Raw genomic sequence first — 15,754 nt, 5'->3', positions numbered from 1 at the left:
TCCCCTAAAGTCCCTTTTGTCACCAGGTGTATACTGGCGGGGATGGGGGGAGCGTGAGTTAAATGGACCGTATTGCATCTTATTTGTAGCTGTGAAACTTGGTGTGTTTCCATCCATGTGGTTCCAGGACTTTACAGTGCAGCAGAATCTTCATAAAATGGTAGAAGAGAGGGATGGTGAGTCTGAGGGATTGATTTTAGAGTCACTGGGGGGCAAAGCAAAGAGAAAGCCTTGACTATTGGTTAGGGCAGTAGCCTAGGACTTGTGGGACCCAGGTTCACTTTCCTCATCTGTCATGGGCTCCCTGTGTGACCTTGGACAAGTCAATGGAGAGAATGGTACTTCCCTACTTCCCAGAGGCATTATGAGGATAAATACATAAAAGATTGTCAGGTGCTTGGATACTATAGTAATGTGGGCCAGGCATATCTTCCCACTGAGGTCCTCAAAACATAGCTTACATGGGTTGCAAATACTGGGTACACTTTCTTTCATTATGAAATGATTGAAGCCTGTGAAAATAAACCCAGGCTTATTGACGCATTTGCTAGCAGATAATAGAGTCCTTCCCGTGTTGTCTTTTTAGGTGTTTCAACTTTCCTGTGTCTCGCTCCTGATGGGATCTGGGACCCACAAGGGCCGGACCTCAGCAACTGCTCTTCTCCCTGGGTCAACCACATCACACAGAAGGTAAAGTTCTACTTTCAAAGAACCTTCATTGATCCTGTGTGCTGGGGTTTTGTCAATTACATTGCATCATATTTATATGGCATCTCTGGTTCCGTCTCTGGTGACAAAGGAAGTATTGCTTAAACCAAAAGATAACAATAACAGATGTGATGGCCATGCCAACAACCTGTGATCCCCTGGCGCAAAAGCAAGCCATCCTGGGGCTATGGAATGGGGTGGAACGGAATTTTTAAGGCCTGGTGCCTGTAACACTGGGAGGATGAGAAGAGTTGGAAAATAAGTTTTAAACTAATATAGCCAATTAGAAAAGGGAAGGGAGAGGAGAGACTTTGAGTTTAAGGGGGGAAAGTGATACAAGAATGTTGAAATACGAGATTCTCAAGAAAGAGATCTTTTTCCCTCCTGTGTCCTAATGTTTTTTCTGGTTCTTTGTAACCATAGAATAATCCTGTAATGAAATATTTCCCAATGACACAATTGCACATTACAATTGGGTTTCCATATTGAAGACTTGCTTGCTATTTTCAATTTCTCTTAAGGCATGAAAGCTTAGTCCCTGTGAACATTTCTGGTGCTCACATTTTGGCCTCCAGTGCAGTCAAACAATGGCTTTTGTTACTTTTCATCAGACTTTCCACAGCATGGAAAACTACAGAGAGAATAGTTAATGGGGATGTAAAACCAGCATTCCGGAGAAAAGGGAACTCGGAACTGGAGTATATTGGCTTAGCCAATGGAAATAAAAACAAGCTAACCCCCATCTTTTGACAACGTTATGTGATGAATGTTTTGTAGCTCTTCATCATTTATCAGTGTTAAAAGGACATTAACATGTGACAATAAAAGCTCTCCGACTCAGAAATCAACAGGCCCAGTTTGGCTGCAATACACTGTACATTTTTTTTATCGGTGCTCAGTGGTGCTGTCAGCTGATTGCATTACAAATGGAGACCATATGTGTGTTTACACCACAGAGTCTGCGGGCTGAATCCTTCTTATAGCAATTGATGTTAATTTATTCACTCCTAATGACTAAGTAAAAGTGTCCTAGTATGACAAACTAGCTGTGCTGCTGCGTGTCTGAAGGATTGCTCTTCTGAACACTATGGGGAGACCCTGCAGAAAACAGCATTTCTCTTTTGTCTTTCTCTGGCTCGCTCTCCTTTTTTAACTACCTTGAGGCTCAGTAACCTAGCCAGACCATTAACACAACCGCCCCCAACAGGTGGCATGATAGATAAGCTGTATATATTTGTATTCCCTCCCTAAAACATGGCAGGATAATGATTAGCAGCAGACTGCTCTGCATACTGCAAACATTGGGAGCCTGGTGCCCCTTGACTTTACTGCAGCACGGCCCAGACAGAAGGGTGAGTAGCTCTCTCCTGATGTGATCAGACTTGCTGATTAATAAAGACTGTGCAGCTGTACAGTTTTTATTTTATTGCCCACTGACTTATCCCGGAGGGGTTAATATTACTCATGCTACTCATAATTCATCTCGGCAGCTGGGAGACCGCTCGCAGCTTGCTGAAGGGGGCTGGGCCACTAGCCGTTTGCAGGGGGGCAATAATAACCTGTACTGATGAAATCCCCATCAAGATTAGGCTTATTTTATTTCACACCCCAGATGTCATTTGGGCAGTAGAGTTATTCCGTTTCATTTGTGAGGCACTTTTAAAACAAGCTGAAAATTAAGGGCCAGGTTTTCAAAAGCCCTCAGCACTGACAACCGGGCTTGGGTTTCCCAAAGCCATCTGCATCTAAGCAGCTCCACTCTTCTTCATGGGAGTGTAGTGCTTTGGAAGACTTGGCGATTGTATTAGCTGCCTAAGTGGGAGCTGAGCTCTTTTGAAAATCCAGCCATGTAGGGCCCTGATCTGAAATCCACTGAGGTCAGTGGAAAAACTCCAATTGACTCCAAAGGGCTGTGGCCCTGGTTTAGGTGTCTAAGTAGGCACTGCTGGGCACTTCTGCTAACCTGGCTGTAAAGGCCCAGGCACCTTGCTGCTCGGAATGCCTTATCCTCTTGGATAAACCTCGCTGTAGTTCTCCATGGCTCTGTGTGTGTGTGTGCGTGTGTGTGTGTGTGTGTGTGTGAGAGAGAGAGAGAGAGAGAGAATTCCAGGGGTAAAATCCAGAAGGGCTGTTGCTAGGTGTGAGGGGTGGATGGAGAGGAGCCACTGCCAGCTTTCTCCTGCACTTCTCCAAAGCTGCAGAAGGAGCCTTTCATCTCCAGAGGCCACCCAGGGCCTTCCCTTGCCTGCTTTCCAACACGGCTGCAGCTGCATGTGATACATCCTGCTGCCTGAGCTCCTTTCTAGGAGCCCAGGGCTATGGAAAAGGGGAAGAGCAGGCCATGGGAACTGAAGCAAACTCTGCTGCAGTGACAAGGAGACTTTCATATTGCCCAGCTGGCACACCTCCCTACATTTACTGATTGATCTCCATGGTTCTGTTCTCCACTCTACCTCTCATGCCAGAGACGTGGGAGGAGCAGCACTGCTTGGAGGAGGTGGCAGCACTGGAAAAAATATTCCTTTGGCAGAGAGGGGCTCTGCCTGCATGCTCCCTCTTCCCAGCCCCCATGCTCCTCTCCCATTAGAGTTCCTCCTTCTGTTGTCTCCGGGATCTGGGCTTGTGTCCCTAAAAACAGTCTGGCCCCCTCTCATAAACAGATAAGTAAGAGTTAATAGAACAGAAGTACTTCGTCTCTCTTTTGCCTGTAAAGGGTTAAGAAGATCAGTGAGCCAGGCTGTCACCTGACCAGAGGACCAATCAGGGGACAGGATACTTTCAAATCTTGAGGGAGGGAAGTTTTTGTGTGTGCTGTTAGTTTTTGGTTGTTGTTCACTCTGGGGGCTCAGAGGGACCAGACATGCAATCAGGTTTCTCTCCAATCTCTCCGATACAGGCTCTTATAAGTTCAGAATAGTGAGTACTAGGCAGATAAAGCGAGTTAGGCTTATGGTGGTTTTCTTTATTTGCAAATGTGTATTTGGCTGGAAGGAGTTCAAATTTGTATTTTGCTGAAAGGATTTTAATTTGTACTTGTACACTTAGGCTGGGAGGGTATTCCCAGTGTCTATAGCTGAAAGACCCTGTAACATATTCCATCTTAAATTTACTAAGACAATTTTTACTATTTTTTCCTTCTTTAATTAAAAGCTTTTCTTGTTTAAGAACCTGATTGTTTTTTTATTCTGGTGTCAGACCCCAGGGGACGGGGTCTAGATTCACCAGGGAATTGGTGGGGAGAAAGGAGGGAAAAGGGAGAGAGAGGCTAATTTCTCTCTGTGTTAGGATTACTTTCTCTCTCAGGGAGAGTCTGGGAGGGGGAGAGAGAAGGAGGGGGGAAGGTGAATTTTCCTCTCTGTTTTAAGATTCAAGGAGTTTGAATCACAGTGATCTTCCAGGGTAACCCAAGGAGGGGAAGCCTGGGATAGGCAACGGTGAGGGAAAGGGTTTACTTTCCTTGTGTTAAGATCCAGAGGGTCTGGGTCTTGGGGGTCCCCAGGCAAGGTTTTGGGGGGACCAGAGTGTACCAGGCACTGGAATTCCTGGTTGGTGGCAGCGCTACAAGTACTAAGCTGGTAATTGAGCTTAGAGGAATTCATGCTGGTACCCCATCTTTTGGACGCTAAGGTTCAGAGTGGGGGAATTATACCATGACACCCCCACACAATAAAAAAGCATCACTGACGCCTTATGCTTCTTTAGGAGCATTTGCTCTTACTATGCAGCAGCCATTCACCCATACAGAGCATAGTATTAAAAGTTTTACTATCCTGTATTAGCTTCCATTACAGTCATTGTGCTTGATGAGGATTCGGAATGGACAACCACCGCAGCAATTCATTGGCCTCCTGACATTTACTTTAACTCTATTGTTGGTGCCTACAGTGCCCGCATAACACAGCAGGCGAATGAACTTGCCAAGTGCATTGAGTTATGCACTGCTGCATGTAGTAAGAGGCAGCAGAAAGGTCATTTTTGGATCCACTGCATTGTCCTGATTTTGAGGTCATGTTATCAGCTTTATGCTGTTTGTTTTACCACTTGCTTTCATCAGTCACAGCCTTTCTTCCCAATGTGTGATTTCTCTGAAGATGTCCCGGCAGCCGTTTTAGTTGTGGGTGCTGCCTGGGAGAACAACTGTCTCCTTATCTCATCTTCTAGCCTTGTGAAAAAACAGCATCCTTTGCATCAGAATATTCAGGGCCATTTCTCTTAGAAAGGAGCAGAAAGTAAATAAGCAGGAAACCAAAAAATGAATAAATAAAATACATTTAAATACAATTAGTCCCCCCACCCAGGGTACACAGCTTGCTTGTTCACATTACTGTGTGCCAGATACAAAGACAGACAAAGATTTGTGTGTCACCTTAACAATGACACCATTGCAGAAGCCTGAGGTGACCTATGCAAGAAAGAGGCACTTTTCTGAGCAAAGGAGATCATGCAGGGACTGGGGGCAGGTCAGGAATTTGTGCATGGCAGGAATTTGTTAACAGGGTGAGAAAAATGAGTTCTCTTTGCTCAGCCATCTCTCCTTCCTCAGCTTCCCTCACTCTTTTCCCTCTACCACCAGCTGTTTGGTTGAGGTGGGAGAAAACAGTATCCATCTTTCTGTGCTCCCGTTTCTGTCTTCTCCAAGTCTTGGGTCCATTTGTAATGTTTGTATCATGGTCATGCCTAAATCCCCCAATCAGGATCAGGGCCCAAATATATCAGGCACAGGATCTACAAAAAACAGAACCAAACACATGGTTTTGTCAGCCTGACAGGGACAGCGGGAAAGCTACTTAGATGAGACATAGTCGCTGTTAAGGGACATGCTCCACAGGGCCAAATTATGTAGTCTTGCCTTTCTTTAGGAAAATAAACCTCACCCTTTAAGGTTTTTTTCTTCCTTTGGTTTGTGGAACATAGCTTTCAAAATTCCATTATGTTTCCCTATGGAGTCTATGAGCAGGCGATATTTGGGAATTCTCAGCTGTGCCGTTGCTACTGCACAGCAGTTGCATAATGAGTGTTAAGTGCAAGTTTGAATTAGTTGGCTATCCAGTATGCCTATGGACCCTTGAATTTTAAAGATGATATTCTAGGAGTGCACGTTGTAATGAATGTGGCTTTGTGCTTATGGTGGTGGGAAGGTGCATTGTGGGACGTGAAATTGTGTGCTAGTTATACAGGTATGGGGATGCAATGCCAGTCTTCACAGCACAGTGGGTGGAATCTGTCTACCTGTGTAGGCATTTTTATTTGTCATATAATGTATTCAAAACATTTCATAATTATACAGATTTCATGAAATTCTTTGCATAAAATATTTCAATATGTTTGTCATTGTTTCTTCACCTCTGGCCAGTCTAAAGTGTCTGTCTGTCTGTGCTTTTTGTCTGTCTATCACTCAGTTTGTGTGTGTGTACACACAGACATAGGTGGGTAGGTACACTATATCTATCATTATCTATGCAGGGGGTTGAAACTCATTTTTGGAGAAGGCCAAATTCCATTTTGTAAGTTGGTCCCTGGACTGAGGTCTGAACTTGGGCACCTCTGCTACCCTTAGAGGATCTCCCATGGGTATTAAGAAAGGGTTGCACAAAGATAAAGAGTAGCTCATGGTCCTTGGGGAGGTTTTCAGAGTCACGTAAGTGATGCAGGAGCCCATGTCATGCTAACTTTTAGTCCCTTAGCTACTTTTGAAAATCCCTTAGTGTGGTAAATAAAGCCATGGAGGAGTCTGAAGTTGTCTCTTAAGTCCATGTTCAGGCATCTTGGCCAAAGTGCTGAGCAGCCAGTGGCTCTGAATAAAGTTGGTGGGAGTGGTGGGATGTTCAGTACTTTGTAAATGTTGTTACTGACTTAGGAGCCTAAGTGAAGATTTCCAAGTTCAACTTTAGGTTCCTAGTTTGGAAAATCCCGTCTAAACCTTTACTATCATCTTCATTATTAGTAGTTATGTCCTATTCAGCCTCGCTCAGTGAGAAACTATTCTCACCTTAAGACCACAGCTATTTATGCCCTTTCTCTCTCTCTCCTTTCTCCATCCTCCTTTCTCTCTCTCCATCCCTCATCTCTCTTGGTTTGTCTCTCTTAATTTTCCTCTCTCTGCATCTCCTTCCCTGCAACTGCTCTCAGTCCCCACCTGCATGGGCTTCTCACCCAGCCTGTTCCCCTGGCCAGCTGATAAAATGATTGGCGATTACATGGTTAATGATAACATGGAGAGTGTTGTCATTAGGTTTTAGAGACAACATATGCTCCAGTTATATGAACAAGGAGTGGGGGTGTCAGCATTCCCTCAGCTATTGCTTGACTATCTGCAGACTCAAGGGATACTTCTACACTGCAAAGAAAAACCCGTGGGATCGAGTCTCAGGGCCTGGGTCAATTGACTCGGGCTCATGACACTAAAATTAGCAGTGTAGACATTTCTACTCAAGCTAGAGCCGAGGCTCTCAGATCCAGCAAGGGGGAAGGGCCTCAGAGCCCGGGCTCCAGCCCAAAGTGGGAATGTCTATGCTGTGATTTTTATCCCCACAGTCCAAGCCCTGCAAGTCTGAGTCAGTTGGCCTAGGCTCTGAGACTCGGTACCGTGGGTTTTTCTTTGCTGTGTAGTGGTACCCAAGAAGACAATCCTTGGTTCTGTTTTAGAAGGTTAACTTCACAGTCATGAGGGCTAGAAACATATTTGAAATGAAAGCTCATGTAGGACACATGAGTGTATCAAACAGGCTAGGTGTTTGACACCTCTGATCAACGGTATTTGTCTTTCTAAGTTATTTGTTTGTTCTGATTGTTATTGTTCAAGGCGGTGGGAGATGGCAGTAGTGGTCAATAGATGATCGTGTTCTATAGAAACTGGACTTTGTGACTGCTCAGTATAATAGATAGCTTCGGGCTGCACCTAAGTGCAAACGCTGGTTCCTTGCTGTTAGATATATGTGAAGTAATCATTAGATAATGTAGTTGCTGATTACAACTGTAAACAGAAGTGAATTCACTGAAGCATTTTAAAGACAGGTTTTGACTATATCTACCCTTGTGAATGGAGACCCGAGTGATGCCAGGAAAATGACCCTAATGTTAACTTCATCTGGTGCAGAGCCCTTATGTAGTTGTAATAGTTTCAAGTTCTTACCTGTGGGTGGTTCTAATTTTGATAGAGTCCTAGCACTGCTTGAAGATTGTTGTGTGCTCTGGAAGAAAGTAAGTCATAAAAGACTCCTCTTCCGCATGAGAACGATAACAGCAAAGATGTGGTTGAGAAGTGTTTTATAGCCTGGAAGCTCAAGAGACATTTGTGTGATGTTTATTTTTGGCCCCACTGACATATTTCCCCATTAGAAACAGGATGGCAGTGAGCTTTGGGGAAGGAAGTTTGCTGAGAGATGGTGAGCTAACCCTAAAAACAGCCATACAAATCTGCGAAGCAGTAGAACAAGTCAAACTGCAGTCTTAAGCTTTCCATGACGAGGAAAGTCAAGGAAGCACACATGAGGGTATCGCTCAGAGGGGCACAAAGGACGGACATGAGAAGAAAACCCACGGGTCGCAGTCAGCACAAGGAAGAACACAAAACCAGAAGGCAGGCTGATATCTGTAGGAACTGGAGAAGTGAATATGCACATACAGACTGTCTAGCATCTGGCCAAAAGTGCAGCATTTGTGAGTGCAACCAATTTGCAAACCCATGCAGGCAAAAGGAAAAGGTAAATGCTTTGTAGGAATACATTGATAACCTCAGTGGTGAAACGCTGTACAGCGATTCCATATAGCAATCGCAATTGGCAAAGACTGCCCTATTACCCTTAGAGCCCAGGGGATGGAAATTGCATATAAAGTGGATGCAGATACTGAAATCAAGGTGTTACTGGCAGGGCCGGTGCAACCATTTAGGCGGACTAGGCAGTTGCCTAGGGTGCCGATATTTCCACTGCTGCTGGGACAGAGAGGGAGTCTGAGCTGCCAGCGGCAGCCGGCAGCTCAGGGTGTTCCCTGGGTCAGGGCGCCTCCGCGGCAGCCCGCAGTCTAGGGTGTCCCCTGGGTCAGGGTGCCGCTGCGGCAGCCGGCAGCCCAGGGGCCCCCTGGGTCAGGGCGCCACCGGAAGGGGCGGCAGGCAGCTCCCGTGGAGCTGCCACAGTGGTGCCTGCGGGTGGTCCGGTGATCTGTGGTCGGGTGGAGCTGCCGCAGTCGTGCCTGCAGATGGTCGGCTGCTCGTGCGGCTCCAGTGGACCTCCCGCAGACACCACTGCGGCAGCTCCAGCGGAGCCACGGAGCCCCGGACCCTCCGCAGGCACCACTGGGGCAGCTCCAGCGGAGCCGCGGGACCAGCGCTCGGGGCAGCAAAATTGCCGTGCGCCTAGGGTGCTCAACCCCCTAGCGCCGGTCCTGGTTACCGGTGTGACTGTGACACATTCTGACTGAGATGCCAATTTATGAAATAAGCAAATATCCTGAGAACACACATTGCCCTGTTTCTGCAGCGGGAAGATGCCATATCACTCTGATATATGACAAACAGAGAAGTAAACGCTGAAATTGTTACAAGGGATGGAACACATATCTTGGGCCTGGAATCAGGCTAGCCATTGGGACTGATGTTTATTGTATAACAGGGCTTGACTCAGAACATTATAACTTAAGTGGAAAAACGCTTAAAGGATTTAGGGACGTTAACAGTAACATGGCAAGTGGCCTTAAGTCTGTGCAGCCAGCATCATTCCTGTGGCTGTGAGGAGCAATGTACAGTGGAGAAACCTGGGTGCATTCTGCTGGCAGTGGTTGGAGAAAACTTTTGGGACTGCATATGCCAGCGTGAGGCAGGAGCTCTATCACAGGCCAGCCAGATGTGAAACCTGGGGGGAAATGGCAGGTGTCAAAGTCTTCACCCTTCTGGATGTATCAGATTAGTTTTGGCAAATGTTCCTAACTCAAGAGAGTTCTTGACGGCATTTTAATGTCTTTTGACAGGCACCATTTCCAAAACCTCTATTTTGGTTTTGTTTAGCTTCTGTTATATTCTATAGAACGGTGCAGCAGCGCCTGGGCTGCATAGATGCTTTTATCGTTTGGGACAACACAGAACAAGAACCCAATGACAGGCCTGTATAAAAATCTGTAGGTTGCTTGGGACAATGCACTGAAACTGAATAAAACCAAGTGCTGATTGCAAAGGAAGATGACTCTTGGATTTGGCACACTCATCTTCATTACAACCTGGAGACCTCCTTTAAACACAATGACCTGTGGCACCTGGAAGGATACAAACACATGAGGTCTAGAACCACTGGGCTTACTCATTAACAATATGATGGACGTACCAACACAACTGCAGGAAGCAGTGGTATTTCTGAAACCATCTACCGGCAACTCTCCCTCCACACATACACACGCATGCATGCACGCACACACACACACACACACACACACAAACTGATGGCAGAAGAATAATTTTATAAGCCCCGGTGACTCATTGAAGGTCACCAGTTATTTTAGGAATTAGAGGAAATGAAAGAAAAAAGTTTAAGTTGAATTGTTTTAGAACAAAGGGAGGAATGTGTGGAATAGCTGTTGCCATTCTGGCAGTTTCTGAAGAGAACAGGAGGTCAGCCACCATACTAGAATGCAGAGCTCTTTGACTGCTCATCAGAGCAGAGAGTGGCAGGCACCTTTTAAAAGTAGAATCTGGTCTCAGTGGTATGAAATGCATGAACGGTAAGGTTAAAATAATTTAATCCTTGAATATAAATTGTCATTGCTATAATGGAAAGAACAACACCTTATATCTCTCTTCAGTTCTCTGAAGATGAGTATATGAGCATCTTCACTCTGGTTTCATTAAATCAGACAGTCGTTGCTGTTAAATTGATGGTAGTTATTCATTTATAAGACAGTTAATTGATTTACATGGAGACAAGTTCTACCTGCTATTTCTATGTTTCTACAATCCAGCATTGAAATAGGCACCCAAAATGGGTGAACAAGAGAAATACCTGATTTTATCTATTGGACGATAATTTGATAGTGACCCTTTCACCCTGGAGAGAATTTTTAACTTCGGTTATACCTGCTTCTGTACAATTTCTCTTCAGCTCTAGTACAAAGCCAGCAAGGTAAAACAGCTCAGGGTAAGGATGAAAGCCCAAAAAGGAAACAGATGTGCCAGGGTAATGCCAGGTTCAGGTTTGGTTTAGGTGATATTGAGATTCAGGAGTCTGTTAATGATGCAGACATTAAAATCTCTAAACTCCAGTATAATCCAAATAGCCTATTTGCCGGTCCCTAATGGAGGCTCCTCTGTGGCGACACAGGAAAGCTCGGTTCCCTGTTTGAAGTTGACACTCTTTCCCCCTTGACTTTAGATGTTTTCATGCTGCCAGTCAGGAGATGCAGTAAGCCATTAAATTCAAGCTTTAAGATTAAACAATAAAGTGATTGAGTTGAAGCACTCCTGCTGCGTAATATGGCTCCCAAATTGCAGCAATGTATTAAACAGCTCTTCTTTTCAGCAATGCCTTGAATGGCTGAATACGCTTCTACTTATTAAACCAAAGTTCTGAAAATTGCTGTTGTTTCCTAGTTAATGTGGGCTCTAGCAGTCTCATTTTGTTCCTTTTTATGAGAAGTCAGTTTTGCTGTGGAGACCAGTAGCTGAAATGTAACTTCTTTCTTCATCATCAAGTAATCTGCTGAGTTTGAGAGATACTGTTAGTTTGATGATAAGCCCATGCATATTCACATATTGACTGTGCTACAGTAGGTATTGAGATGTTACCATATGGCTGAAGAAAACAGGAATTCCATTGTGTAAGGCAGCTGCACCTACTTTCCCACCTCCACATCTTTATTTTTGTTACAATAATTGCTGGCAAATTTGCAGTACAAAGGAATACCGTGCCCACAAATTCCAGTACCGTGCAGTTATAGGGCCTGATTCTGATCTCACTACATTGGTGGAAATTGGGAAGTAACTCCACTGAAGTCAGTGTAGTCACACTGGCAGGAAAGCAGTGTGTGTTTAATCAGATTCAGCTCCACTGATTTTAAATCATGAAATCTCTTGTGGTGTGTTTCCTGCTTGAACCTTCATTTTGCAAAACAGTTTGCTATCTTAACTTTCTGTATGTAGGAGGGACTGCAGAATGCTTAAAATAAAATACAAAGTTGTTGCATTGCTGCAGGGAAAAAATGCATAAAATTGTTTAACATTTGCATCACTTTTTAATTCTTCTGCTTTGCTCACTCTGACAGACAGCTGTCTTTCACAAGACAATGAGTAATATAGGTCAGCATACTTGCAAACTGAGTCAGATTAAAATATAGGGGTAATTGAAGATTTTTACATTCACAGCAAAGATCTAGGCTGATGGTACAATGATCGTTATGCATGCATCTAAAAGGAGAAAATAGGATCCTTTTCCTTCTACGCTTTTTACCACTTAGCCAGGAACAGTGAAATATCTTTTCGTTTTCTCCTGTCCTCCAATTCCTAGCTGAAGTCCGGGGAGACTGCTGCCAACATTGCCAGAGAGCTTGCGGAGCAGACGAAAAATCACTTGAATGCTGGAGACATCACGTATTCAGTCCGAGCCATGGACCAGCTGGTGGGCTTGCTGGATGTGCAGCTCCGAAACCTGACTCCAGGTGGGAAAGACAGTGCTGCGCGCAGTTTAAACAAGGTAAGAAGCGAAGGCCTTGGGAACGATGAGGAGGGTAAGCAACAGTTGTGCTTTCTCCAGAGAGCTGTTAGAAGGCCTCGCTATTGCCGGTGTTGGCATGTGATTCTTTCTAAGTAGATGGGAGCACATGGCCGTTTTCACAACTTCACACAAATCTGGATTGGGGGTGAGATGTATTTTTAGTCTGTCGAGTTGTGGAACAGTTGTTAATGCAAAGTGTACTGCTAGTTTTGGAAAATGTCTATACTCAAATGCTTAGCAGTATAAACTCCAGGAGGCTGATTTTGTTCCCAGCTACCATGCATGAGTGCAACTCAAGAGAAACTCTGTTGAGGTAATTGGAAATACTCTGGATTTACACCTATGTGACTGGTAGCGGAATTTTGCTCAGTGAGTCTATTGCTGAATCCACTTGTGAAATGACCCTCACACTCTAAACCACAGAATGAGGGATCCGGGTTTGTAAAAATCCTAGCCAATGAATTTACATTGATGGGAGGAGGGGAAAGGTATTTGAAATGGCAAAGTGAATGTGAATTAGTAAAACACTTCTATTTAAAATAGCACAACCTGGCAAGGTAACTTAACATTAGACGATTCTTTTATGTGTAATTTTTTCCAGGGCTACCTTTTGTATCATATGATTACTGTGTAGTTCCTGTGATGGAAAATATTGTCATCTTGGGAGATGGATATAGGTGGCAATTTAAATGTTAAAAATCGGGAAGTGGTTGATAGTTGAATTCTTAGCTGTGGAGTTTATACAAATATATTTGCTCCTTTAAGGTGAAATCCACTCCTGTGTAAAATGTCAGCCCAGGGCTTACACATCACTTAAGTATCAGTTTAGCCCACAGAATAGGCCCTATATGGAATTAAAGTGGTGGTTCATGTAGACCAGAGTTTCTCAAACAGAGGTCGCCTCTTGTGTAGGGAAAGCCCCTGGCGGGCCGGGCCAGTGTGTTTACCTGCCCCGTCTGCAGGTCCAGCAAATCACGGCTCCCACTGGCCGTGGATCACTGCTCCGGGCCAATGGGAGCTGCTGGAAGTGGCGGCCAGCACGTCCCTCAGCCCGAATCGCTTCTAGCAGCTCCCATTGGCCTGGAGCAGCGATCTGCGGTCATTGGGAGCCACAATCGGCCGGACCTGTGGATGGGGCAGGTAAACACAACGTCCCAGCCCGCCAGGGGCTTTCCCTGCACAAGCGGCGACCCCTGTTTGAGAAACCCTGATATAGACCTTGCATTGGCCCTTAAGACATAGAATAAATCCCTCAGATTGACGTACACAGTTATGTAGACCGTATTCTTAAAACAAATTCTGCTTTGAGTGACACCGTTGGATTTAATGGCAGAGACATCTGTGTAACTACAAGCAGAACTTGGTTCCAAGGTTAGACTGAGTGTGGGTGGGGAGATGGAGGGGGGTGGGTGGGGAAATCACAGATACACCAGATATTTTCTGTGCTTACTGTATTTTGGGATGCAAATCCAAATAATTCTATGAAAAGCAAAGTTATTGTTGATTTATGCTGTTTTAAGCACAAAGGATCTTTTGGATTGTTATATTTAAACCAAAAAACAACTCTAGGAGTTAGAGTCCTGTGCATCCTGTGCTTTGCATGTGCTATTGGCTGGGTTAACTTGATGCTATTAATTAATATTGCTTCACGCTCTCCTATAACAGTGCGAGCATAAACTGATACAGGGACACAACAATGTGTATTGCAGACCTATTGCAAAGCTTTTAGATACGAAATTATGTTGATATCTGACATTGGGTAAAGCTGGCAATTACTGTCACATACTAACTGGTTACATAATTCTAATTTGCTGGCTACTTTGAATATTGCTTAGCTACATACAGCATCCGGTCACCTTTGCTTTGCAAAACGTATGTTTTTAATGCCTATTTCACCTTCTGACATTTCTCCATTTCTATGAAAATGTGGTTGTAGCCAGAAGGGGGAAAGAACATAACAAGACAGTGTGTTTCTCACTCTTCCTTGCCTTCCTGTGGTCCCCTCTAGCAGTTTTCCCCCTTCGGGTTTCCATAGTCAACTAATACAAATCAATTGTGCTGCACATTAAAATTCTGGAGTGTGTGGAGTCCTGCAAGTCAGTGATACCAGACAGTGAGCCAAATGACAGGCTCAGTAATTTGCTTGCTCTCATTCCCCACCTAATTCTTTAGAGGAGCAACTGCTCTGTGTTCATTTAAGAATGCCTGGCTTAAAGCTGGAAATAGTATTCGGCAAACAATAGGCAGTAGAGTCACTGCTCCATTATCCCCTTTGCTGATCAGGGATAATGCGCCGAAAAGAAAAGAAGAAGTAATTAGCAAAGACTTTGTGTTTTGTTCTGTTTAGTCAGAGAGAGCAAAAGAAAGCAAGGAACAGCCATCAAATATTGGGTTAATCTGTAGGAGAAATGTGTAAGTCCACAGAAAGGACTTTGCTCAGTACTTGGCCAGAAAACTGAGCTCTTATTTTTTTTCATACAAGTTGATGTAAAATGAATTGAAATGAACTGGGGTGATAGTGGGGCATCATTTTCTTTTGTTAAAATTTTAACTATGTTAACATACACTGGGGAGATTTTAGTGTGTGCCAGCAGCAGCTTCATGGCCTGGTTAGCTCACAACACCCAGCACTGTGTAGGCAAGCCCAAAGATAAAATAGCCTGAAATATTCAGCCTGATTCTCCTTTAACTGTAATTGACACCTCTTTAACGGATCTTTACACTGCCAGAGCAATGTAAAGGAGCCTTGTGCAAATAAGAATAAGGCTCGAAATATCTGGCATTGTCTGACATGATGTGCAATGTATGATTTCAAATTTGCAAGGTAAATTTAGTTTACAGAATAGTTACAGTTTGCCTGGAGATCTGCTGCCATAACTAACAGCTGCTGTGGCAGTTTCCAGTCTGTGCTTTCCTGAAAAGAACTAACCAGCTGTTTCTAGAGCCAGTACTTACAGCATTCCACTGCTGCTTAGCTTGCATGTTCTCCTCGAAACTTATCAACAGAGAAATGATAGTTTTTGTGTAGATGTTTTCTTTATTTTTTCCCCTTGTTTTCTTCTGTCACTAACTTGTTTTTTCTATTCCGTCTTTAATCTGCTGTCTTTATGGATTCAGCTTCAGAAAAGGGAGCGCTCTTGCAGGGCCTATGTCCAGGTATTTCTAGTGTTTTTATAAATCTGTCAAGTTGTTTGACTGAATGTCTGGTGCTGTTCTTGTGTCTGAGTATCTGATCACTCTAGCCTTTGGGGCAGCAAATTCTCTAGTTAAGGCTACAGGATAACATTATAAATCCGGTTTCCATTGCTTACAACTTTCACGAATGGTTGGGGCAGAAACTCACTAGAAAATTG

At 44.3% G+C, this 15,754-nt stretch overlaps 1 protein-coding gene across 20 annotated transcripts in view; it reads left to right on the top strand.

Moving 5' to 3' along the window:
* ADGRL3 (adhesion G protein-coupled receptor L3) overlaps positions 1-15,754 on the top strand; it is an 817,914-nt gene that overhangs the window by 658,943 nt on the left and 143,217 nt on the right. For 16 of the 20 annotated variants that reach the window (XM_030565475.1, XM_030565466.1, XM_030565463.1 and 13 more), the window contains 3 exons: positions 587-690; positions 12,195-12,380; positions 15,519-15,557. In XM_030565475.1, the coding sequence (XP_030421335.1) occupies positions 587-690; positions 12,195-12,380; positions 15,519-15,557 (329 nt within the window). The remainder of the gene's footprint in view (positions 1-586; positions 691-12,194; positions 12,381-15,518; positions 15,558-15,754) is intronic. The other 4 variants (XM_030565478.1, XM_030565477.1, XM_030565476.1 and 1 more) reach the window with 1 other exon arrangement.

Source organism: Gopherus evgoodei, chromosome 5 (genome assembly GCF_007399415.2).
Source record: "Gopherus evgoodei ecotype Sinaloan lineage chromosome 5, rGopEvg1_v1.p, whole genome shotgun sequence".
In the NCBI taxonomy this organism is placed as follows: domain Eukaryota; kingdom Metazoa; phylum Chordata; order Testudines; family Testudinidae; genus Gopherus; species Gopherus evgoodei.
Note: the sequence above shows the minus strand (reverse complement) of the source record. Positions and strands in the feature narration are given on the sequence as shown.